The sequence below is a fragment of the Panthera tigris genome, chromosome F3 (assembly GCF_018350195.1).
Source record: "Panthera tigris isolate Pti1 chromosome F3, P.tigris_Pti1_mat1.1, whole genome shotgun sequence".
Taxonomy (NCBI): Eukaryota; Metazoa; Chordata; class Mammalia; order Carnivora; family Felidae; genus Panthera; species Panthera tigris.
Window position 1 is genome coordinate 3,507,774 of NC_056678.1, and position 27,176 is coordinate 3,534,949.

Consider the following 27,176-nt stretch of genomic DNA (forward strand, 5'->3'; position numbering starts at 1 on the left):
CACATTTTAAGAGGTACGTTAACCTAGCAGAACACGTCCACTGAAGAGTAAAGGGAGAGAGAGGAGGGAGAAGGCACAAGGTGAGGGTGAGGGTACTATGCGCATGTCAGATAGTGGGAGACAGAATGTGTACATAAGCCTTGAGAACACAAAACTACAGATATTTAGATGTTTAGCCTAAAGAGAAGACGGCTTCAGAAGGCATGGTAACAAGATGAATTAGATTACTGTATGTGGTTCTACAGCAAAACTAGGACCAACGATTAGGAGAAAAAGAAATTCAGCTTAACATAAAGTAAAATTCTATGACATCGGAGCTGTCCAACAATGAAATGAATGGGATTCATTTAACGTTAGGTACCTCGTAAAATTACACGTATTTAACAGAGCTCAGGGTTGAAATGCTTCTCAATGTCAACGTCAGAAAGATAGTTGTCAGGTAGAATGCTGTGTTGAGAAGAACTCTAAGACTGCACATACAGTCGGTGGGAAAGGGTCTTATGATCAGTTAAGAGTATCTATGTCACAGCCTGGAAGAAGGGCAGGTAACACAAATACCTCATATTTACTATCTCCAATCCAGAGGAATTATTTTCAAAAGTAATCATTCCTTATTGAGAATTTAGATATGAACTGGGTACAGTTTCACAAAACCCCATGAAACTAACATTCTTTAAATGTTCAATAAAATGATATTTTTAAAGTATTTTTAAATGAGTCCTCAGCTAGGACCTTGGGTTACTGTTTGAGCAAAGAAAGAAGCACTTTGGTTCCTCATCCTGTAATTCGCTCTCGAGACCCTAATACCATCATAAAACACGTCATGTTTTACAATTTTCAAAGTATATTCATCTTTTTATTTTTAATAGAATTTGTGACTATCAAATATCAATAGGGAAAAGCATATGAGTAGGCAAGAGCCACAGTGAGATCTGATGAATAGAAAAGTTTTAATCAAAATGATCTTCCTCTGGGGTGCCTTGTGGCTCAGTCGGTTAAGTGTCCAACTCTTGATTTTGGCCCATGAACGATCTCACAGTTCGTGGGATCGGGCCCCACGATGGGCTCTGTGCTGGTGGCACAGAGCCTGCTTGTGATTCTCTCTCCCTCTCGCTCTCTTTCTGTCCCTCCCCCGGCCACTCTGGCTCTCTCTCAAAAATAAATAAATAAACTTAAAAAACATTTTTTTTAATAAAAAATAAAAATAAAATGTGAGACTGCTCTTTAAGCTCTTCGCCTAAATTATTATGAGCTGTTCACAGAGAAAGAGACTTCTACCATGTGTCAACAGGTAGAAGAAGAATCCTAAATGAAAAATCATTTTGTAAACAGGCCCATTTTTATCATTCCATCTTACACGGCAAACGATCAAACACACATCTGTAGGGAAGACTTTAAATCAATCATTACACCTGTCAAATAGTTTACAAGGACAAAATTCCTCCGTGGCCATCAAAAGCACCACGTTCCTCTAAAAACGTCTGCTTCCACACTCACGCAGCCCGCTGCTGCGTAAGGTCTTACCCACCTGTGTACGTAGTGCAGCTGATGAACGGAGTCGATTGCTATCACCATCTCAGCCAGGTAAAACCGAGCCATATCTTCAGGCAGTCTATCTTCAAATTTGCTGAGCAGAGTCAGCAAATCCCCACCAACATAATAATCCATCACCAGGTACTGGGAATGAGAAGAAAAAAGTAATCAAATAATAAGGGTGAAAAATTAATATATGTAATAGAACCCAAGGTCAAACAGCACTGGGGTCAAATACCGTTGTTGTTAATTAACAAGAAGCTGTGTGAGATGATCATCACAAAGCCCGTGTGCTTCCTGAGGCAAGAATATAAAGTTTTTAAAAATTGAGGCAGGGAACAACGAAGGATTACCATTGTTTTGTTGTTATACTTTGCCAAGTAACGACATCAAAAAGGAACATCAACATCATCGCCTATAACAGACCACAGTTTTATCAACGTTTCATAGAAGAATAAACATTTTAATTCACAAATGATTACAGTAATTCCGAATGCAAGACAGCCATGTATGTTGAATGATTCCTTTATCACCATTATTACGTTTTCCCCGTTTTCTCTTGGACTGGTAGCAACTTTATTAAACCGGCACTGGACCAGCATTTGGAAAGCACTCTTATACAGGATATAATAATTTCCACGATGTACATACTCCTCTTATTTCTGATAGTGCAGAAGTATCCAAACGGACTCTTCTTAGGTCTATATAAACAGAAGCCAAGTAATTTTAGGTATGGACTCCCACGAGTATGTGTATACGATACTGTGATTTATAGTAAGAAATACATACATTTGTTGGCACAAAGCTAGCTTTTGTTATTTACAAGAAACTCCTTTCAACCACACTAGTATTTATGTTGATGAGGTGACTTTTGCAAAGTCCTTGGGTAACCTAAGGACGGGGCTGGTCGCCAGGGGAACCAACTGAGATTAGAAGGTTGGCAATTTCTAGGGAAGGGCCGAGGCTAAATCCATCCTTAATGCTAATGACTTGATGGATCATGCCTATCTAAGGACGCTGTCCTAGAAACCCAAAAGGATGAGGTTTGGAGAGCTTCCAGGTCGGCCGACAAGTGGAGGTGCTGCGGGGCGGGGGCGGGGGGGAGGCTCCACGCCTCCCTCACCGTACCCAGCCTTGAGCACCTGCGTCACGGAGCTCCTCCTGAGTCCGGTGAGCTGCTCCAGCAGACCAACCGTATCTGAGGATTAAGTCGTGGTGATCTCCAACCTACCGTCTGTGAGTCAGAAGCACAAGTAATAACCTGAACTTGTACCTAGGGGTGAGGAGGGAGTCTTGTAGGACTGGACCCCTTAGCCTATGGGATGTGACACTACCTCCAGGTGGATGGCATCAGAATGGAGTTAAACCACAGGATACTCTGCTGGTGTTGCAGAAACCCACACATCTCATGTCAGAAGCAAAGCAGTACTGAGAAAGTACTGGGGAACGTAAGTGAAAACAAGTCTTCCCTTACCATAGGTATACGCCAAAAATGAAAAGACGAGTAGACACCAAAATGTTCACAGGGATTAGCTCTGGGTTGTTAGATTACCCATGGTGTCACAGACATCTGGTGTTTTCTTTCTTCTTTGTTTTAAAGTTTACTTATTTATTTTGAGAGAGAGAGAGAGAGGGAGTGTGAGCAGGGGAGGGGCAGAGAGAGAGGAGGAGAGAGAATCCCAAGCAGGCTCTGTGCCATCAGCATGAAGCCTGACATGGAGCTCAATTCCATGAACCACGAGGTCATGACTTGAGCCGAAATCAAGTCAGAGGCTTAACCGACTCAGCCACCAGGTGTCCCGCTTTTTGGTATTTTCTAGATTGCTTTATAAACACGTATATATGTGTGTGTATTATAGTATAGTATAGTAATTTTATCATACCATAGCATATCATATCATACATATTTTTTAGGTTGAGTGAAAACAAGACAGAGTGAAAAGATGATCTCTGTAGTCAGAGAAACCTGTATTCAAATTCTGACTCTGGATTATCAATGACTTTTGAAAAATAAATTAATCTCTTTGACACTTTATTCTCTCATCTATGTTATCTATGATAACAACACCTTCTTCTGAGTGTAGCACTCAGCATGAAGGACAGTAAACAGAAGATTCTTAAATGTCACTTATAACACCTTCAAGTTAAAATGCTTTTATCACTGAGAGGCACCTGGGTGGCTCAGTTGGTTAAGCATCCAACTCGTGATTTCAGCTCAGGTCGTGATCTCACGGTCGTGAGATCAAACCCTGCTTTGGGCATGGAGCCTGCTTAATATTCTCTCTCCCCCTCTCCTTCTGTCCTCTCCCCTGCCTGTAGGAGCGCATGCTTGCTTGGTCCCTCTCTCAATAAATAAATAAGTAAAATTATTTTATCGCCAAATAAAGATATTACTTCAGTGATATCACCAAGTTGACATTTAAGATTTAAAGAGTCTTGAGAAAATTCACATTCTTGTCACTATACATTAAAATGATAAGCATGGGCAATTTTTATTAAATAAAAGCAACCAACTTCATTTTTTAAATTCTTGAAAATCAGAGAAACAATGCATTTCAAATTCTGGTCTATGGTTTACTTGCTATATTTACTAGATCTAATGTTTAACAGACCCTATCATGAAGATTAGAACAAACTAATATAATGAAACTCTTGGTGTAAATAAACATGTTGCTAGAAATGACGATGGCTGTGGAGAAGAAACCCACATCTACTACTCTAAAGTTAAAGTACTTCAAGTAGCAAACACAAAAACTTTTCAAATAAAAAAGTCTGCTATTAAAACTGGAAACAAATACTTACACACAGAAAGTTGTAAAACACAACTCACCCCTTCAACAAACATTCACCAGGTGCCAATCACGATTTTTCCATCCCAAACCTGGAGAAAACCCCAGAGGACAAAAAGGCAAAAAGGTTCCTACATCAAAGGCTTTCCTGCCTCGACAGTGCACAGTAGCTGTTCTCACTACCCCAGGCTCCTCAGGTCCGAGCATAACCAACTACCAGAAAACTGCTGAAAAACATTCGTGTCAACATTTTTGCCACCCACGGTCACCTTCAAAGTCTAGGCTCCCTGTGTCAGCCTATCGCCTACTTTCACCCATAATCCGCTCTGTTCTTCCTCTTAATAAACCCCATGGATCCCTTTCCTTCAGCCTCTCCATGTGCCTTACTGGACCTCTTCTATGATAAATACACCTCCTTGAGACAGCATACAAAATTATGAATACACAGGGGGGCCTTGCTGGCTCAGATGGTGGAGCGTCCGGCTCTTGGTTTCGGCTCAGGTCGCGATCCCGGGGTTGTGGGGTCGAGCCTCGCATCAGGTTCCACGCGGAGCATGGCACCTGCTTGGGATTCTCTCGCTCTCTCAAGGAAAATTTTTTAAAAATTATAGTACCTAATTATTCCTAGTTTCCCTTTCCTGCGGCCTGCTAAACAGAGTTCTGGCTCTGTCTGCTCGTATACTCTTCCCCTACCTTGCCCTCAGAGGTCAATTCACTGTTTCTAAGACAGAATTCAGCAACTGGAGAGAGCAATGAGCAGAAAACACAAAAGAAAATTCGCAAGAGAAAAGCGATGAGTTGAAAATGAACTATGCTCGCAGTCGGGTTTTGGTATCAGGGAGACAAGATGCGTTAGAAACGGCCAATAAAAGCCTCACATAGGAAAAAAAGCTCCTTTTGTCCGTAACACATACCAGCAGATCTCTCCAAGCGCTGCCCAGTCGTTCTTTTACGTGTTCCCCTTTGTTCAGGACAACATTCAGCTGAATCACCAAGGTCCTGCTACATCTACTTCCTACTGAATCTCCATGGAGTCCATCCACTTCCAGCCCCACCCACTTCCCCAATCCCCATCCAGGCCCCTGGCCTGTCTTGATGACATTAAGCTAACAGGTTTAGGGACAAAGTAAACAGCTTTCTATTTGATATATTATTCTGTAAATGACTTTGTTGCGAACGGAAGACAGAATACAGAACAAGAGGGGAACACACAAGCTCATTCACAATTCCACAGCGAGGAAACACCCACTGGGCGCGCCCATCACACCCCCCAACTGAGCCGCCACAGTGAGTAAGGGCTCCTGCCTTGACGGAATTTACAATCTAAAGGAGAAAAAAACACAAATCAGTGGGCAACTTCAGTGTCATGCAAATACCGTGACAGAAATAAGTGGAGGGTATTGCTGTAGGCCCTTAAAGGAAAAGAACCTGACTTTGAATCCCGTTCATTCATTCATTCGTCTAAAATGTCTTTCTGTACAAGGTGTGAAAACTATTCTCTTCAAGAGTCAATTATCTAAAACAAGTAATTAAATATCCATTCTTTCTTGTAATTAGATTGAAACGTCTCCTTACCATAATTTAGGATGTGAAATACACTTGGATCTGCTCTTGGGCGCTCTATCCTGCTAAGGTTGTCTATTAACATGTCAGTATCATATGGCTCTCAGTGAGTAATTAGTAAAGTTTAATATCTGGTAGAACAACTTCCTACTCATAAACTATCTTTAAAATAGTTCCCAATATGGCCAAGATGCCTTTAAACAAGTTTAAGAAAAATATAGACTGAGAGGTGATGTTCGTAAGATAGGTCAAGGAGATAATAATCCTAACATAAAGGGCCCCCACCAGGGGTCAAGAAGAGGGCAAGCAATCCAGCAAAACTAGGCTGAGGCTATATTAACCATTAATTTGCCGAAGAGGAAGCACAATTAGCCAACTGACACACGGTCACAACCAGAGCAACAACGAAATCCATTTTGCACCAAGCAGGGAGTTGAAACGACACTGCTTTCTTGGGGTTGACACACTACAACTCTTCGGGAAAGTAACTTCCTGTACTTACTGAAATGTAAAAGGTGCGTACCCCTGGACCTGGTATTCCCACTTTTAGGAATACAGTCAATTAAAATAAGAACTCCAATATGTCGGGCATATGGACAAGTATATCTACCTCACGGCACTTTGATAACTGCAACAAGTCAGAAACAATACGAATAGTGACCAACAAGGAAACCATTAAACGGATCCATCCAACATGTCCATTCTGTGGAGTATACAGTCGCCAAAAAGAATAATTAAATATATATGCCCATGGGATCACTGAAGGACAAGAGCAAGCTGCAGAGTAACATGTACTTGGTTCTTACGTTTCTAGACCTCTGTATTGTAGAGGGGAAAGAGCACTGCAGTTGACCGTGATATCAAGTTCTGCAACGGGCCAAAGGTGATGGACCCAAAGTCAAAGGCAAATAGTTCATCCACACTGACAGGAAGAATGAGAACAGGTACAAATATGAGTAAATCTACACAGATACAGGGGAGGTGAAAGGGAACGTTCATGCTGAGACTAGAGCATGGCAAGTGGCAAGTTCATGCTTGAGTGACCAGTGCTTTCATTGTCTCCATGAAGTAGGAGTCCCAGTCTTCGGGCACAGGGTTATCTTTATAAGGTCCCTGTAGCAGACACAGGGATCACAGCTGCTGTCCCTGCCTTATGGCTGTGTAATCAGAGGCGTAAGAAGTTAAAACGATTTGCCCAAACATACCCTGGGTGGGCGGAAAACCAGAGCTCAGGGTTCTTGATCCTGAGATCAGTTTCTTTGTACTCAAAAGAGTCATTGATAAAAAAACGGACTACACCCATGACATAAAGAATATGTGCAGGGTGCCAGAATACTAAAAAAGAAATTAAAGACACAGACGGAGTCTCTAGCAATCTTTCATCCCTCCAAAATAAACAGACCACTAGGCATGGCCAAAGCACACCATAAGATTTCCAACTCCGAATTTCTTAAAAAAAAAAAAAAATCTTCATCTCAAATCTTGTGCTTATAAGAAACTGCATTCCAAAGAAACAATGCTACAACGTGTGAAAAAGCATACAATAAATGAACTGTGTTCCGGAGAAAGAATGTCTCCTAGAACAGATATACTTGTGGAAGTTTCCTTGGGGAGAAGAGGAAGTCCGTTTAGTCATCCTGCTCTCAGAGACATTCACAGTTAATCCTGGAGCCCACCCTGCACTCATCCTTCCGTGCCTTTTTCTAACAATTTCTATCTTCAGCACAAACTGGTTTCCTGTAAAGAGTCTGGAGTTCGTATGACTAATCACCATCTAACATTTAAATGCCTCTCATCCTGTAAACAGTTGACAAATGCTAATTCAAGAAGCAGAATTTTTGTTTTAAATATTTCCCTGACTTTTTTTCCCCCTCCAGGATAAAAGAACTAAACAGGAAACAGCGGACAAGAAGGTATGAAGAAGACACAAATTTCACGGATTCATAATATTCTAAATGACATCCAAGTGATAAGAATTGCATGTGACAGTGTTGATGCAACTAAGCAGGTTTGTGTTTAAGGAGTTTTTTTTTTTTTTAAAAAGGGTCTAATCACATTTTAATATCATTCATTAAGTTACACCAACTTATATGAAGCAAATAAAACACATATATGCTATGACTCTATATAATTTTTTCATCAATTGGCCGTAGAGATATTTGAGCAGGTTATACGTGAGACTGATGGCTTTCTTGAATCACACAGCACTACAGACCAGGTTCCTTATGTGGCTACCTCCGGGCTAACAGTTATTTTGGAAAAGAACTGTGTAATAAAATTTCCTTTCTGGTATCTAAGACTAGGTTTGCCAACATTTCTAAATGATTTTATTTTCTAATATTTTATAAATATTCAAAAGAAAGTCTTTGATGATACCCAAGGTAATTTAGGACTTGTACTCTTGAGACTAACCCAGCACAAGTTTCCTCTCAGCTAAGAAAAGTTACACTGTAACTTTTATTCTAAAACTATATTTTCTGTAGTTTTATTCTATGACTATTATTCTAAATAATTAAGGGCTGATATATATAGGCTATTTCTCACCGAGAAATTAATGAGTGATGTGTATATATATATGTGTGTGTGTGTGTGTGTGTATGTGTGTGTGTATGTGTGTGTGTGTGTGTGTGTGTATATAGACTATTTCTCACTGAGATATTTCTCACCGAGAAATTAATGACTGATATATACAGACTATTTCTCACCCAGAAATGAAAAAACAATTCTAACGTCAAAAGCAAAGGACACATAGAAGACTAACCTCAGAGGAGACAGAATAAGTCAGGCTTTTTGTCAATGAAAATGAGGCAAAATGTTGCTATACAAAATTGGGTATTTGGACACTCCGGTTCTGTACCTAAAAACTTCTATGTTTATAACGAAATACAGAGTTTTAAGCAATCCCTGAATCCACAGTGTTGCACCTACCTATAACAGAAAGCATGGTCATTGGTGGATTTATTACCGAAAAGCTTTCAAAAATCCATCATGATGAACTGCTGTAAGTTTGCTAACCAAATACTTGATGTGTGTTTACTCTTAGAAATTTTGCCTACAAATCTGTGTAGATTATATTTGCACTGACACGTTCATTGTGAAAATTTCACAGAAGTATGGCTAAATCAAGTCAAATATAATCCCACCCAATTTAACAGAACTAACATATGCAAAGCTCTCCACCACGACTTTTAAACAATTCTGACTAAAACCCACAATAATAAATACGATTTATATGACGGTTCAATAAATATCATACAAGAAATAAATGTCACGAAACAATAATTCCTCTTACTGCCTGAACTCTGTCATTTCCTATTTTACTTAATTTTTTTAAATGCTGGCTGTAACCCTTACAGTGATTTTATGATCCACCAACGGGTCACAATCTGAAGTTTGAAACACACTATTCCATTCTGCAAGCACGTAAGGGATATAAAGACAAGATGTGGCCTAAATCAGACGAGCTCCGTGACTACTAAATTACACAAACTTTTAATTATATTTTTGCTGAAGATAGCAGGGCTCGTGTCACTTAAGTCAAAGATGTATATATACATATGTTACTCGGATAACGACAGCACTAAGAAAGAAGGTAACGCTAAAATGAAATGAGAAAGATGAATTCAAACTGGGAATTCTGGAGACGACTTTTAACACACAGAATCTGAGCACAATCTTGCAGTATTAACTGGACTTCACCAGGACGAGGGGAGAACAGGTACTAGGACGAAAGGTACCAGGGACAAGGGCCATGAAGGCACAAAGTAGAATACAGATGGCCAAGAGAGGCGCTATTCCACTGAGGCAGAAAACCAGGGTTTGTGGGCGGGCACGGTATTTCCGGTTTACCTTTTCTCTCCAACCACCACAGTGCAGCTGACGTCACTGCGAACCATCTCCCTCCACCTCAACCCACTCCCCCTTCATTAGATTCAATGGGGCAGAATCCCCATCTCTCTCTCTCTCTCTCGCTCTGACCATCTGCAGGAGTCTTCTCCGTGCTGGGTCCCCTGTCTCTGTCCTCTCCAGGCGAACCCTCCTCGTTTACAAGCACTAGGCAGTCATTCTCGTCTACTACTTGTATTCGCTGTGATCTACGAAGAGGAGGGGGCCGCCCATTTTTTCCTGTAAAGGGCCAGACAGTAACCACTTCCGCTTGTAGGCCAAGAGGAAAAATCAAGATATATAATAAGATAGAAAACCAATCTCCACACATTTTTATTAGTACAAGTCAAAATAAAATAACTGAGTGTGAGTTTCGTGATACAGGTGTACTAACAGAAAAATGGAATTCTTTATGTGGTGGAGGGGGGTGTAACAGTTTGTTTAATTGGGGCTCAGAGTCAGTGTTCCTCATCATCCGGATCTAAAGCTAACGGCCCTCTGCAAATGCTGATCTGTAACGAGACGCTCGTACGTCATCTGTGAAAATGTCTTCACAAAGATGGCTACTGGTATCAATTCATGAGCAGATGATTAAGTTTGTTTATTTTCTTGAGAAAGATGGAGAGCACGTGGGAGAGGGCAGAGAAAAAGAGGGAGATGGAGAATCCCAAGCAGGCTCCGTGCTGCCAGCACAGAGCCCGACGTGGGGCTTGAACTCATGAGCCACGAGAACATGACCTGAGCCGAAACCAAGAGTCGGACGCTTGACCGACGGAGCCACCAGGCGGCCCTCGTGAGCATATAACTTTAACTGAGCATGCTCCTCGCTTGGAAGGCCTTTGCAGAACGCTCTGGGACTGTCCTGCTACTTGTGTTGAAGCAAGTCATTACACGGCAGATTAATCACTTCTAACTAAAGGTTAGGTGAAGTTCTCAATTGCCGCTAAGCGGGTTTTGAACTCGAGGCAGCTCCTTAGCACTTAAATCAAATCCCCAAAACTGGTCCTAACTGTAGCTGGAGCTCAAAAGGTCTATCTGATACAAATTTATGTGGAAACAGAGACCTCGTTTCTTTTTACTTTCGACAGCATGAGAATTAGATAAAGCAGCTTGACATTACCTGTGATTCAAACAACGTTAAATGTCAAAATGTCCCCGTAGTGTAAGTTTTACACGTAAGTGCTGGGTTGTCTTATAATTTGGGGTTAAATTTATCCTAAAACATGTCAAGTCTACAGGAGAAACGCATTTCAAAGCTATTCAATATTCTCTAATAACGGCTGAGGGTGGGGCTTTTTGTTCAGAAATGTTTCAATCTTGCCCTCTGCCACAAAGTGTTAACACCGCAAAAGCACTCAACGAATGTACAGCAGGTGAGGACACGCGGCTGTGGCTTCTGACAAAAATTCACGAACACGGTAACCGTTGTTTCCATGACACCGAATAAAGTTGACCGGGGATATTACTGGCTCAATAACAAACGACAGATTCAAATACTTGCTGCCAGCTACCTGCCGATTAAGACGACAAAGGACATCCACGGGCTTCAGGCGCCTGATATTTTACATTATGTGTCAATCTGTCCACACACATTTTCACCGCTCTCCACCGCAATGCATCTTAGCAGAGGACATTCAGGTTGTACCAAAGTAGTATCTTCTCGACTTCTCCAAAAATACTATGGACTATAATTATTCCACACAAACTATTAACAAAGGCTGATTCGTCAGGGACTTCAAACTCAGCCCCGACGCGTCAACTAACAACAACAGAGTGCAATCTGTAACCTCTTTCAACTCAAGAGCCAAAACCAACCACTCAAAATCGTTTCCAGGTTTGTTTGTTTTTTTTATTTTTTTAACGTTTATTTATTTTTGAGACAGAGAGAGACAGAGCATGGACAGGGGAGGGTCAGAGAGAGGGAGACACAGAATCTGAAACAGGCTCCAGGCTCTGAGCTGTCGGCACAGAGCCCGATGCGGGGCTTGAACTCACGACCGCGAGATCATGACCTGAGCCGAAGTCGGACGCTTAACCGACTGAGCCACCCAGGCGCCCCGTTTCCAGGTTTTCAAATCAACCACTGATGCTGTTCCCACTGCCCCCCATTCTTTAAGCAACTGTTCTCACCAAGGCTAACAGTCTGAGGCAAGTTTATTTTCTGTGAGCACGTCTCTCTGCGGCCACACACCTGATTTAATTAACCTGACGCTGGTAAGTGGCTTTCCTGCCTGCCTGGCAAATGAGCCGTCAGGAACTCCCTATGGTTGCTGCATCCTTTTCATGTTTCATTTCTGTGTCGAAATTCTGCGGTGAAAAGGTATTGTTTTATATTTGGTGACCTTCCTGACGGCTGCCTTCCTGTGGGCTGGGAATGCCGCGACCCGAGCTCAGAGCTCCCTGTGCAACACGGACACCCGCATTCTAGGACAGCAGTGGTGCGGCGCCCGGTCACACTGGGCTGCCGTTTGGGTCGTTAACAATCTCATCCGCACTCCGCTTGCCTGAAAAGCACAGTACGTAAACTTGCACGTGCATTCTTCCCAACAGGAATCATAAAACGTCACGGTACAGTGATACGTATTGCATTAGAAATGCTATCAAGTTAGGGCGCCCGGGGGGCTCGGTTGGTTAAGCGTCCGACTTCGGCTCAGGTCATGATCTCACGGTTCGTGGGTTCGAGCCCCACGCCGGGCTCTGTGCTGACAGCTCGGAGCCTGGAGCCTGCTTCAGATTCTGTGTCTCCCTCTCTCTCTGCCCCTCCCCTGCTTCCGCTGTCTCCCTCACTCTTTCAAAAATAAACAGACGTTAAAAAAAAAGAGGAAAGGCTATCAAGTTATAACCGTCACTGTGATTTGAAGGCTGCCGAGCAGCTGTGCAAAGCATCGCGACTCACGTGTACATACGTGTCACCGTGTGTCAGCGTGCCAGCCGCTGTCGCAAGAGGCCAACTCCTCTGCCCTTGTAGTGCAAAAGCAGCCACTGACAACATACACATCGGCAGGCATGGCCGCGCTCCAACAGAACTTTATGGACACTGAATTGTGAATTTTATGGAACATTCACGGGTCACAAAATATTCTTCTTTTGACTTTTTTTCAAGTATTTAAAAATGTAAAAACAATTCTTAGCTTGCAGGCTGTACAAAAGTAAGTAGGGGGCGAAATTTGAGCTGCAGGCCATAGTTCGCTGAAAACTGATCCAGAAGAGGAAGAACCCCAAGATACGTAGTGCTCGCGGCCCTCAGGAGCACCTGACTGACAGGTCTAAGCCACTAAATGGATCACGTGACAATTCAAAGCCAATATGTGCAAATTAAACTAACCACCCTCCCCCTCCTCTACTTTCTCCTTCCCAAATAGGTTTCCCAACTCGATTCGTCAACTACTAAGCACTGAATCCCACAAGTCAGGCCCTGGAACAAGAGGAATCGTTCACTGTCCCTCTTAAAGCCCCTCTTGAAATCAGACTGAAGTCCCAGCTCCCCAGTTGGCTCTCCACTCGAAGCCCCACTGTACACCCTCTCCCCTTCCCTACTGTGATCACCCTGGCTTCCTCCCTTCCTCAGACGCCCCTCGTCCCCTCTTACCACAAACTTTCCACGGCCCTAAAACCACAGTGTTCACGCCTGGCTCCGTGAGAGACGCCTGAGCGATGGCGGGGGAAGGCAGGAGGAAGGAGCTAAGAGACCGATCGAGGCAGTTCCATTTCTGTCGTCCAGGCTCTCAGACACAATGCCATTTTTAAAAATACACAAGAGTTGCAGACCAAAATACCCCACCGATTTGAGAAACGTGGCTGACTTCTTACCCGTGACATGTCAGGTGCCACGTGCTGGGACTCTCTCATCTGTCTCCGCCCCTCCCCACGCCCCTACTTTCCCCTCCATCAAGGCGCTCCACCCTGCACATTTGTGTTCACCACGCCCTCCCTGCCTCTTCTCCCTTCTGGGTTTAGCTCATTGACATTCGTCTCTGAAGGCTCCTCACTGACTTCATGCCTGGGAATGAAGGTTCTACTTTCTTCATCTGGAATGAATGTTACACTTTCTCAGCTAAGTCTGAGGATATTACTTACTTGGCTTTGGACTGATCGTCCGGAACAGTAAGAAAAGAGATCCTTTGTCTCTTACTACTGAATCTCTGGGATCTAGAGGGCAGTGCCTAGCACACGGCACACGTCCCATAAATGTCCGTCACGAGAACAAGACTTCGTACTAATTTTTAGACCCCGGGCCCCAGTGTTGTGCGTGGCACTCGGCAGGGACTCAACACGTGTGCTAAAAAAAAAACAAAACCGTGAGACAAAAACGGGGGCCAGGAAACGAAGAGCCTGGAACAGCAGGCCCAGGGGTCGTACGTGGGGGCGTGCGGCCACCATCATCTCCTTCAGTCTTCACTCAGCAGTGCTTCTCAGCTTCCCGTTTTCCTCCGAGCTCATTCCCAATCTCTTCTGCCACGTGGTTTGGGATGTCCATATAAAAGCAGATGAGCCCGGATGTGAAATGCGGCTCCGCTTAAAGTGGCACGTGGCCACTTTGCAAAATGTGTAAAATTCCAAGTAGAAAAAGAATACTACAGATCAAATATATTGGGAAAATCGTGAAAAGAGAAAATCCTGAGCACTTTTTCTAGAATTTAAATGTCTGGATTTAGTATCGACTTGCCTATTACAGAGCATAAAAGATTCCAGTGGAAAGGTACCAAATTACCCAGGGGGGGAGGGAGGGGACGACAATTTACATGCTGTGAAATTCAGTGGTATTCTAAATAATAACTACATTTAAATAACGCTTAAAAGAAAATAATGCTAAATTCTGCTGATAAAAATTAAGTAAGAATATTGAAACATGTAAAAGTGGTTCTTACTAAGTTATTGTCATCCTGGAAAGCATAATGCAGGGTTGTAATCCATTTATTATCTCCATTCACTAACACGTCCCTTTCTTCACGAAAACACGCTGTCTGAAAAGGAAAAAAAAAAACAAACACTTTTTTAATCAGAGGACACGTCACGTAAAACTAGGCAATATATTATACAAACAATTGCTTAAGCTGTTTGTTAATGCTTTCTGTCCTGGAAAAGGAGTACATCCAGTATTCCAGGACTTTTCTACAGGTCAAGCACCCTCAGAAAGTGAGCAGCAGGAATGATACCTTGAAAACATTCTCTCTTGAAAACTCCTGCTGTAGTTCCAAACAACCAGAAAAGTGCACAGATTCATTTCACAACCACGGCCCATTTAGGTAATATAAACGGTAACATTTTGCCATCTTTACTTCTGTTCTTTTTAATTTTAAGGACATAAAATATAAGTGGTAATCTTCCTCCTTTCACCCTGCCCTGCCCTCCTCCCTTGATAAAATGACTCATCCGTAGTATATGTTATATTCTTCCCATCATATGCTTGGATCACACGTGTACGTGTCCAAAATCAACAGAATTGCTTTGCATTTGAAAATTTCCCATGAATGTTATCATTTGATCTTTCCTTCTGCAACTCAATTACTTCTTGTTCAATGATGGCTATTTTCCTTTCAACGGCTGTGACATTCCATCGTTTGAATCTTCTGGAATTTATTCACGCAAACCCCCAACCAGGAAAACACAGTTACCTCTGATTTTGTTATTACGATGTTGCAATGAACATATTTGTGCTAGTGTGCAAGAATCTCTCTAGGGTATACACTTAGAGGTCGAAATGCTACCCAGAGGCATTTTCAACTTTACCAGACGGAGCCAATTTTCTCCGCTACGTCTGTGCTGATTACTACCCTTTCCCCGGTGTAGAAATCTCCCCATTCCCCACATCCTCAACTGTATTTGACATTAAAAGGCTTTGAAATGTGTCAATACAATGGGTGTAAATCCATATGTCACCGCTCTTTTCATTAACGTATTCCTAATTACCCATACAGATAAACAGCTTTACGTACGCTTACTGGATAACCGAACTTTCTCTTTGAATTCTTCATTCCCCTTTGTCCATTTCCTGTGACGGACTGTTTTTTCCTTTTTGATTTATAAAAGTTTTAGCTTATTGTGAGACTGTATTTCCAATATTATAAAGGTAGAACCTCAGAAATGTGGCTTTATATGGTTTTTATGTGGTTTTATATGATACATTATAATTCTATAATGTTTGTTTATTTTTGAGAGAGAGAGCACGAGTGGGGGAGGGGCAGAGAGAGAGAGGGAGACACAGAATCCGAAGCAGGCTCCAAGCTCCGAGCTGTCAGCACAGAGCCTGACGTGGGGCGTGAACCCACAAACCGTGGATCATGACCTGGGCTAAAGTCGGACGTTTAACCGACTGAGCCACCCAGGTGCCCCGATAATCTATCATCTTTAGTTTTAATTTGAAAAAACCACCACACCAGAAAGTTCAAAAAGAACCGAAGGCTGAAAGTAAAATCTCAGTCTGCTGAGTCACACCCTTTCGGTGTCACGCGTGTCCAGAGGTCACCGCCTAGAACTCTGTGCGGTGTCTTCTTAGAAAATCTGTGTCCCTCTGTGTGAACACACGTGTGCACGTGAACACATGCAACATTCACGTGGTACCTCACCTCCCCTACCTTTTCTTTACGCAAATCAGGCCACGGTGCTCTGCAAGTTATTGTTTTTTCAAGTAATGATATACCCAAACAGTTTTCCAAACCAGTACGCAGACACCTCCTTCCTGGCTGCATACGCCATGCACACTGAAAAACCATCACGGTATTCCACCTAGAGGAGGTGCTTACTTACTGATTTCCCAAAAAATAAATGCAGCCATGACACACAAAACAATTAACATCACCTAATCGAGTACCCTAATTCTTTCCATGTATTTCCATAAAATTTTATTTGCTCAAACAAAACTTCCAAAGCCATGCGTGAGATAGCACCAGAGAAAATTTTAAAAATCATTAAACCAAATAAATGGGCAGTTTTACCTGCCGCTTCGATTATTAAAGTCCACACGATGCTCTGGTTCACTTTAGAGGGAAAACAGAACCACCCGACACACTCACTGCTAAGTTCTGTTTCAGAATTTGCGTGACCTACAATTACAGTCTGAGAGAGAGACAGAGGTAAGGACTGTCGGAGCCCAGAAGACTCCTTTCTCCTGACCATCTTGTTAGGACAGCTTTCCGGAATCTCAAAGACATTCCAGCTAAATTCTAAAACACGTTTGATAGGCGACTCCAAAGCAAATCACGCTCCAAAGACTATTTGTCAACAGATGAAACTTCAGTATATTCTAATCTATTCTGAACTGTTCCATGAAAAAACAATTTTTAAAAATATAAACTACGACCCAGAACTTCAAACACATACAAGAGAAGAGAGTAAAACCACCTCTTCCCCACAATGTACTCATCGACCAATGTCAGCAACTATGTCATTGTTCCATCCACACCCTTTTACCCCCTCACCCTTGTGACCACCCTCCCTCCATGGAAATGCATGTGTGTGCACATGTACATACACACACACACACACACACACACACACACACACACACACACACAGCGTTTTTTGAAGCAAATCTCAGATACCATATGATTTCATCCGTAAGTATTTAGGTATTAAACTAGTCCTAAGATACTCAGATACTGAGTTTAGATGTAAAACACAGTCTCCTTTTTTGCCCCAGTAGGTCGCATTGTCCTCAGCTGTCACAAGTGGGGTGGGGGTGGTTAGGACAATCGCACGGGAAGAGGCCGGGGATGCTGCTATGCATCCTACAATGCACAGGACAGCTTATGCCCCAAGGAATTAGCCGGTCCCCAATGTCACAGTCACTGCGGAGAAGCCCTGTTCTCAAGCAATATTAGCCAAACCATGATGCATGCGTTACCTCAGGCTTCGTGAAGTTCTAACAAGGACTCCACGCGCATAAATAGGCGGGGATCCGCTACCAAGGAGTTTAATCTGAGGAGTGGATAAATTTTAGTCTGCACAACATGAAAATCCCGCCACGTAAAAACGATCCTTGAATCCCTTCACAACCTCAGTACACAAACTAAAGCACCACAGAAGCCAACAGCAGCGTGGCGGACCATGAGCATCTGATCCCGTCTCGTTCTTATTTACGCCGCACGTGCTTCTGAGGTGTGGTGAGTGGCTCTGATGCACTGTCTTCTCACATTCTGAATCTTCTCTCTGCCAGCCGCACGTAGTCAGATGTGCTGAAATGACTGAATGTGTTGATAATTTGATTCCACCTTACTGAGAATTCACACTTTGATTAAACTCACTATTCCGAGGTATACGTATAAAGATTTTGACTACAGCACAGTTCAAGAGAGTAAAAGGATAGTAAAATGTGGACGTAATCTAAATGGCCATCAATGTTTGTGTTTTTTTTAATGTTTTTATTTATTTTTGAGAAGAGAGAGACAGAGCATGAGCAGGGGAGGGGAGAGAGAAAAAGGGAGACACAGAATCGGAAGCAGGCTCCGGGCTCCGAGCTGTCAGCACAGAGCCCGACGCGGGGCTCGAAATCACAAACTATGAGGTCATGACCTCAGCCAAAGTTGGACGCCCAACCAAGTGAGCCACCCAGGTGCCCCGGCCATCAATGTTTAAAAAAAAAAAAAATCAAACTACTAAAAAATATATCCATTTAGTATAATGAGACGATTTAACAGGCTGAGATAAATGTATAAATATGGAAATAGAAAAATCCAACATATGTATTATTAAATGATAAAAGCAATGTGAAAAATCAGTCTTTTAGTATGAGTCCATTATAATAAAACTTTCCATTAAGGACAAATATGAAACTCTTAATAATGGTTTACTTTGAATAGAAAGATTAGATACTGGAAGAAGGAAAAGGGACCTTTCATATTTTTACTTCTTACTTTTTTTACTTCTTTACTTTTTACTTCTTTACTTTTCTGTCATGCTTACTTTTTTTTTTAATGTAGGTGGCAGATCAGGAAATAAGGCAGATCAAATCCAATGGCCTCAATTCATGAATATCACTATTACTGGCACCAGTCGTTATGAAAATAATAAAGGAATAACAACAGTAACAAAAATAATAAGGCAAGTGGCATAAACCGGTACCATCACCGTTCAACCAAGATACATTATTCCTCTATGACACAGAGATCATTATCATCTTCTGTAATCAGCAAGACGACAAAACCCTGGAAAGGACTAACTCCAATGGAGAGCATTTCTGTCAACTATTTCACACCCTCCAGTGAAATGAGTGAGGACACCTCCTATAAAGCACTGAATAACTGTGAAGAGAAGGTAACATTTACAGAACTTATTGGAAGAAGTTCAGGGACTGTTGACAAAGTCTGTAGATGATGAATGAGCAGGGACAGCGATCTCTGAACATAAGATGTTAGCAATTATTCAGCTGCCCAGAAAGAGAGAGGGTGTCCTACGACCTTCAAATAATGCATGTCCTACTAATTACGTATTTGGTATGCAACTTAAATGGAAAGAAATACAGCCAGTAGGTTGGAGGTAAATCTTTGAAAACTTACTTTGTTTCACTTCATTTCATTTCATTTCATTTCATTTCATTTCATTTCATTTCAGAGACAGCAAGCAGGCATGCGAGCAGGGACAGAGGCAGAGGGAGAGAGAAAATCTTAAGCAGGCTCCATGCTTGGCACGGAGCCCGATGTGGGGCTCGATCCCACGACCCTGGAATCATGCATGACCTGAGCCGAAATCAAGAGTCGGACACTCAACTACTGAGCCACCCAGGCACCCCTGAAAAACTGGTCTGAAACATCAACAATGCACAGGTTAAGAATCGAGACACGTTGCTGCTCAACTGTAAATTATCAAGCATCATGAGTGGCCCAGTTTCCCAAAGCTGGAGAGGTCGTGGTCAGAGCAGCGGTTTTTTTTTTTTAACATTTGTTTAAAAAAGGACTTGATAATTCAAGCACAGAAATACAATTCCACTCTAGTTCAAAATGAATCTCTCTTTAAAAATTTCAGTGTAGGGGTGCCTGGGTGTCTCAGTCAGTTAAGCATCTGACTTTTGGCTCAGGTCATGATCTCACGGTTCATGAGTTCGAGCCCCACGTCAGGCTCTGTGCAGACAGCTCAGAGCCTGGAGTCTGCTTTGGATTCTGTGTCTCCCTCGTTCTCTGCCCCTCCCCTGCTCATGTTCTGTCTCTGTCTCTCAAAAATAAATAAATGTTAAAAAAATTTCAATGTAGAATTTCTTTAATGCAAGTTTCAAATAGTTCTTTTAGAATACTGAATCTGCCTTGTATCCTTGAAGTAAAACCATCCATCATTGGTATATGCACAAGTCTTTTTATATATAGCTGAATTCTATTTGCTGACATTTTGCTAAAGACATTTTTATCTATGTTCATGAGGCATTTTGGTTAATTTCTTTGTATAGTCCCTGTCTGGCTTTCCTATCTGAGTAATACTGACTTCCTAGAGTAAGTGCTGTTCCTCAGGCCCCAGGGTCCACCTCCTTCTCTCTGCCTTCCAGTGTCTTCTTGTATTTGTTTTATATATAATGTCCAAGGCCTTGAAGACTGTACTTAAGGGGAGGGATAGGAAGAAATACATTTATTCCATCTTGCCCCAGGAAGAAAATATACTAACGTTTCTTTTTTTTTTTAATTTTTTTCTTAATGTTTTTATTTATTTTTGAGACAGAGAGAGACAGAGCACGAGCAGGGAAGGGGCAGAGAGAGAGGGAGACACAGAATCGGAAGCAGGCTCCAGGCTCTGAGCCATCAGCACAGAGCCCGATATGGGGCTCGAACTCACAGACTGCGAGACCATGAACTGAGCCGAAGCCGGACACTCAACCAACTGAGCCACCCAGGCACCCCATAACGTTTCTTAATTCAACAAAATTATATTTACTTCCCAATTATTCCTTGTTTTATCTTCGATCTGGGCCACTTCTTCCAGTCAGTGGTCAAAGGCAACCCAGTGACCTTCCTCCCCGGCACACCAACTTCGAAGAAAAGAGTGCAGACTTTAACTCCGTTTTTCACAACTCCAACGCCAAAACACTGAACTGACTATAATTATGATTTCCGCGAAACAATTAGAACACGCTTCTTTACTATTTCTTACTGGTAAGACCTGTAGCGCCAGCCGCTGGCAATGCCGCCAGCATCTTTGGCCGCAGAAACTCTACCGTCCGGAGGCCACGTCCTTCCGGGGATGGCCCGTAGTTGGTGACCGAATACGGCAGGTACGAAAAGGCCAGCCCTCTGGCCTCACGTGGGGCTCCGCGGGACCGCTGCTGCTCCACAGACAGCCTGACTTCTCCCCGAAAACATTTCACCCCCTTTCCCTCCCGTCGGTCCCCATCTCAGAAGAATGCCCTAATTCAATCTCCGTGTTCACCACCTGCAAAGTCCAACCAGCGACAGTAAGGCAACTCGGTGTTAGGGAGATTCCAAAGTAAAGACCGAAGCTACTGAACGTAACGGACACTGGCGCATGCGCCAGAAAGAGACACAAAGGTCGCCAAATGCTTTTCTCAACGGTTACTGTCCCGTGGAGAGGGGCCGCGTGGGGCGGGGCGCGGTCAAAGAAGACTTCAGCTCCATCTGTAACGCGCTAGTGTTTTACAAATAATGTATCTGTATTTCGCTTCTGCAGTTTGCGTGTGTGTTTTTACCCCCCAGGACACACATAGAAAATAAGACTGAAAGCAACAACTTCCCCGGAACGTTAGTGATTAATTCCAGGTGGTGGAATATAAGTGACTGTTAGCTGCTTCTTCGTGTTTTGTTACATTTCTCAAACTTCCCAAAGGAAACAACTGACAAAGTATTTCACTAACGGTCCCATCTACCACCAAGGGAACCTTTTTTGCTTTTGCTTTTCTCCGTATGCTTGGTGCTTTCCAGGTTGCTTCAAGCACTGGTCGGTAAAGGTTCCTTTTCTTTTCTTTCTTTTTTTTTTTTTTTAATTTGTTTTTGAGAGCAAGACAGAGCATGAGAGGGGGAGGGGCAGAGAGAGAGGGAGACACAGAGTCGGAAGCAGGCTCCAGGCTCTGAGCCGTCAGCCCAGAGCCCGACGCGAGGCTCGAACTCACAGACCGTGAGATCGTGACCTGAGCGGAAGTCGGACGCTTAACCGACTGAGCCGCCCAGGCGCCCCTGGTAGGTGAAGATTTCTAAGCGCTGTTTCTCGTTAGAGAACTCTAACCTCCAGAACTAATATTCAGCCTGCTCGGCGGTATGAACCTCCTACAGGTTCAAATACTGAAATACTTGCACACCAGTAAGTTCTGCTTCCCTGAGGCCCCCCACCCAGCCCCCCACCCAGGATCGAACACGGCAGGACACCTCCAGAACCCCACCCCAAATTTACGTGTAACGTCAGTTCTGACCATACCGCACCAGCAATGAGACATTTGTAACCTCACTCCGGCGATCTCTCCTTCGTGTCTAGGACCAACACAGAAACACCAGCACTTGCTGCAAGAGCAGATTTCACTGCCGTCCTCTAATCGCGTAAAAACACTAATTTAACTGTGTGATCGGTAGTAACGAGAAGTCTTAGAGGGCACACGCAAAGCTCGGGCTGACCTCTGCTCTGAGCAGAACACAGATGATACAGAATATAAACAAGTTACATCAAGCTGGAAATCAATCATTACTTCTTCCCATAAAAGTTTTAAACTGGTTTCCAAACACCCTTTCCACATGAATATTTAAGCGCCACATTACAGGGTTTCCATTTGGCTTTCAGACGATATGAAATTATACGAATTATAACTTTTATCATCACTAGATCACAACTGTAAATTGCTGAATTTGTTATCTTAAAAATAACGTTACTACAGACACAATGCTACTGAATGATTTAAAGATCTATTGGTCTCTGTAATTTTGTAGGTCTCTAAAATCATTTCTAAAACATTATTTAAACATTCCAATAATGAGAATCTTACCTCAGCTCTTTTCAGCATTTCCCATTTATTCAATATTTTCATGGCAAATACCTTATCTGCATTTTTTAGTTTCACCACAGCAACCTAGAAAAGGAAAGACAACTTTTAAAATATGACAAATACAACTTTTTTCAGTTACCCATTTTCCTTTTTCCTCTCTGTAAAAAAGTAAATACCAAAATTATCAATGACTTCCATGCAGTTCGTAATCTAAGATCCTAAATCAAACAGTATTGTCAGTTGAAAAAGTTACATTAGTCAACATGTGCCAAACAGATGTTATTTTTTAACACCATATCAACTAATTGTTTACTGTATCCTCCTTTTCCAGTTTTCTGCTCTAGAATTTAAACTCAGCATCTACTCTCACTAGGAAATTGACCAAAAATGTACAACATTGGAATGACTAGAGCTTGTTAAATACCGCATGCCAGATTCCAACACGATGCTGCACGGAATCGTGTTGCCAACACGAATCTGTTTTGTGGGAATCAATTAATATAAAGTAAACTGCAAATGAGACTATTTTTCACACCACATATTCTTACCCCCACCTCCATCTGTCTGTCTGTCTGTCTGTCTGTCTGTCTGTCTCTCTCTCTCTCTCTCACACACACACACACACACACACACACCTAAAGATCAGTTAAGGCTAACAGCTCTACAAATTGTAGACTTCACACATTCCTTTCCAACCATAAAAGGAACAAACATTTTTGTATTTTTTTGTATTTTAGTTACGGATCGAAAAGCTGTCAAATAAAAATAAATAAGCCTCAACAAACTGATTACCTTTCTGTTTCTGCCTCTCTGCTTCCCTTTGACTAGATAATTTCAAAGGGCCCTTCCAGCTCCCTGGGGATGCGCTAGGGCTCAGCCTGAACTACGGAAGTGGAGACCTAGGTGGCTTCCAGTCACTGGGGGCTGGGAAGAGGAAGATAAACGCTACCCTGATACGCAGAAGTAGAAAACAAACTATATACAGCATCTCTTCCAACTAGCTCAAAGGGATGTTTCCAAGGATAGTGAATAGGTTTAAAGTCAAGTGTCAAAATTTTAAAATCTCAACAGCAAATGTACATATTAGGAGCACTTCATAAATCTGTATTTGGATTAGATTGCAATAAAAGTAACATGACCATAGAACCAAAATCACTGTATGATGCCATTACACAATGCAAACTAGAACGTTTCTTGGCAATTGTCGTAAATGGTTACGATATCTTGTGATTAGAGTTTTTCATCCATCAAAATGGTAGGAAAGAAGAGGAATATCTCAATTTCAAGTGCAAGCACTTTAGTCTTTAGTCATTTCTGAAATGATGGGTCAGTGAAACTGTTCTCCCAACGGGTTCATGCTTAAAGAAAGGGGGCTGTCCATGGCCCAGCAACAATCTAAATGTCCACTGCCAGATGAACAGACGAAGAAAATGTGGCACACACATACAATGGGATATTATTCAACCACAAAAAAGAAGGAAATCCTGCTTCTATGACAACTCGGATGAACCATGAACCTGGAGGGCATTATGCTAAGTGAACTAAGCCAGACACAGAAAAACAAATACCGTGTGATCTCATTTATATGTGGAATCTAAGAAAAGTCAAACTCATGAAAACAGAGAAGAGAAGGAGGGTTGCCAGGTGCTGGGGGTGGGGAGGTGTTGGTCCAAGGGTACAAAGTTCCAGTTATAAGATGAATACGTTCTGGGCACGTGACGTACAGCATGGTGACTTACAGTTAACAGTATTGTGCTACACACTTGAAAACTGCTAAAAGATCTTAAATGTTCTCACGGCAAGAAAACAAAAGGTAATTATGGGAGGAGATATTAACCATCCTGTGGTAATCAGTTTGCAATATATACAAGTATTGAATCATTACTTAGTACACCTGAAACGTACACAATGTTATATGTCAATAATATCTCAACAAAGATGGGGGGGGGGGCGGATAAAGAACACTATAATAAAGAGCAAGGAGAAACTTGAAATATTGTTTCACCCAAACCTCTGAAAGGCTGGAAACAAGTTTAGCTGTTCGGTAGATTCAAATTATGTGCTGGGAGTGCAGACAGAAAGACAGGAGTGCTGAGTTCGACACGCTTCCGTTCAGGACAGGGAGGGGACCCTGCCTATCACTTAAGCTGTCCTTATTCTGATCAGGGAAAGAAAGACTTAAGATTCCCCCTCCTCAGATTGCCTAGCTCCGTGCGTCTCACCAGGTCTGTGTTTGAGCACAGAAGTTTCTGGTGATCACTGGGAAGAGAAATCGCTGTGGTATCCGAGCATGTTCTAAATGCCAGCTACTCCCCTAAGAGTCTGAGGCCGGTCCACAACCCCCTACCTGCAGTTCTAAAGCCAAAAGACTTTCACAAGCCATCCGGCAGCAGGTTCTGACATCAGGCTGATTATAGGTTTTTGGGTTTTGGTTCTTTGATCTCATTCAGTATAAAGACAACAAGCATGCTCCACTGGAGAAACACGAAAGCCCCTGCTTTTGAGGTGCTGGTCCAAACCCCAACAGGCTCCCAGGTGAAACAGAGCAGAAGCACTGAGTTACCGTCCTCAAATCCAAAAAACACTGGACCCAACACCGCCTGTGGGTCACAGAGCTGTGCGGGGAATTAGCATTCACTGACCACCAGGCACTTGAGCTAGGGTCTCGGGTGGCTGCTCAGGGCGGCCGTGACGCACTCTGCGGGCAGACCACCGGGCTGGAGGCCTGGCTCTGTCATTAGCTGTGTAACTCTGGGCGCATAAATAACCTTTCAGAACTTCACTTTTCTCATCCGTGTAACAGCTAATGCACTAACGTACAACGTACGAAGAGTACTCACCTTTAGAACTGCGGTAAAGATGAAAATAACACAAGCACAAACTGCTTACAACTCAGTGTTCAACACGCGCCAGCCGTTACCCTGTCAGGCACCGCACCAAGCACTGCACGGCCCAATGCCTTCACCGCCGTCTGCTCGACCCCAATTACACATCCCAACTTATTTATGTTAACTATGAAATAAGAAACTCCAGCCTCTTCAGCTACTAATAATTTTGTATCCGTGGTGGCACACAGAAATAGAGCTAGAAATAGCCTCAACTGAAAATATAAACAGGGGCGCCTGGGTGGCTCCGTCGGTGAAGCATCTGACTTCAGTTCAGGTCATGATCTCGCGGTCGGTGGGTTCGAGCCCCGCGTCGGGCTCTGTGCTGACAGCTCGGAGCCTGGAGCCTGCTTGGGACTCTGTGTCTCCCTCTCTCTCTCTGCCCCTCCCCTGCTCCCACTCTGTCTTCTACCCCCTCTCTCAAAAATGAATAAACATAAGGGGTCCAACTTCAGCTCAGGTCGTGATCTCGCAGTTTGTAGGTTCGAGCCCGGCGTCGGGCTCTGTGCTGACAGCTCAGAGCCTGGAGCCTGCTTCCGATTCTGTGTCGCCCTCTCTCTGCCCCTCCCCCCACTCATGCTCTGTCTCTCAAAAATAAATAAACGTTTAAAAAAATTTTTTCTAAATAAATAAAAACTATATTTAGTATGGCCTAGAAGATGATAAATTAAACACAGAACAGACATGTAGTTTTTAAAAACACCAAAGATGTCTCTTCAAAGGCTTCATATTTAAAGCACTCCACTGTCAGAAAAACTGCAAACACTACAGAAAAAAATCACTAAGTGACGAATATACATAAACGAATGAGCTCTTAAACACAGCTTAAGTCTCTGCACTCATAGCCGCAACACGCAACACGGGATTTCTCTCTCTATACTAAACACAATTTCAATATGCCAAGCACCAGTTTCCCTGCGGGGCTCAGATCTAGTCTGCACTCAGTAAGTCCAGGGTTCACCGCACCTCCTCCAGCCCATCCCGTTCAACCTGCCGTCACATCTTGCCCGGACGGTCCTACCCGGCCTCTCCGCTTCTGCCCTTGACCCCCACGGTGTCTTCCCAGCCCAGCAGTCAGAGTGATCCTGCGTCAACGTGGCTCAGATCGGGACACTCCTCTGCTCCAAGACCCCCAACGGTTTCCCATCTCCCTCCAGGTAACAACCGTCAACCTGCCGTAACTCCTCAGGCCAACACATTCTCGTCTTCCACCTCCCACATCTCACATGCCCTCCCTGGTTCACTCTGCTCCAGACATTCTGGTCGCCTGGCCCGGTCCCAACCCAGGGCATCTGACCTCATTCCCTGGGTCTCAGGCAGTCTCCCCCATAAAGTGACACGGGCTGCTCCCTCAAACTGAATTGACAAGTGTCCCTTCCTGAACGGTCGCTGCCCTGTCACTCTTTCTAGATCATCTCTTGCTTCCCTTTACCCTTCACTCTTATTTGACAAACTGCATATTCTTCTGTATTTTACCACTTGCCTTCCTCACTAGAATGCAAGTTCTATGATGGCAGAGGTCACTCTTTCTCCTCTGCTCACTGGCATATGCCCGCTGCTTGGGAATCAACAGGTGCCTGGTTAAGTACCAGATGGATAAACGATGAGTATTTGTCA

General features: G+C 43.1%; 1 protein-coding gene across 3 annotated transcripts in view; it reads right to left on the reverse strand.

The window, feature by feature from the left end:
• CDC42BPA (CDC42 binding protein kinase alpha) overlaps positions 1-27,176 on the reverse strand; it is a 318,266-nt gene that overhangs the window by 191,243 nt on the left and 99,847 nt on the right. For all 3 annotated transcript variants that reach the window (XM_042976800.1, XM_042976799.1, XM_042976798.1), the window contains exons 3-5: positions 22,675-22,758; positions 14,639-14,734; positions 1,529-1,677 (exon numbers count right to left, since the gene is read on the reverse strand). In XM_042976800.1, coding sequence (XP_042832734.1) covers positions 1,529-1,677; positions 14,639-14,734; positions 22,675-22,758 — 329 coding nt within the window. The remainder of the gene's footprint in view (positions 1-1,528; positions 1,678-14,638; positions 14,735-22,674; positions 22,759-27,176) is intronic.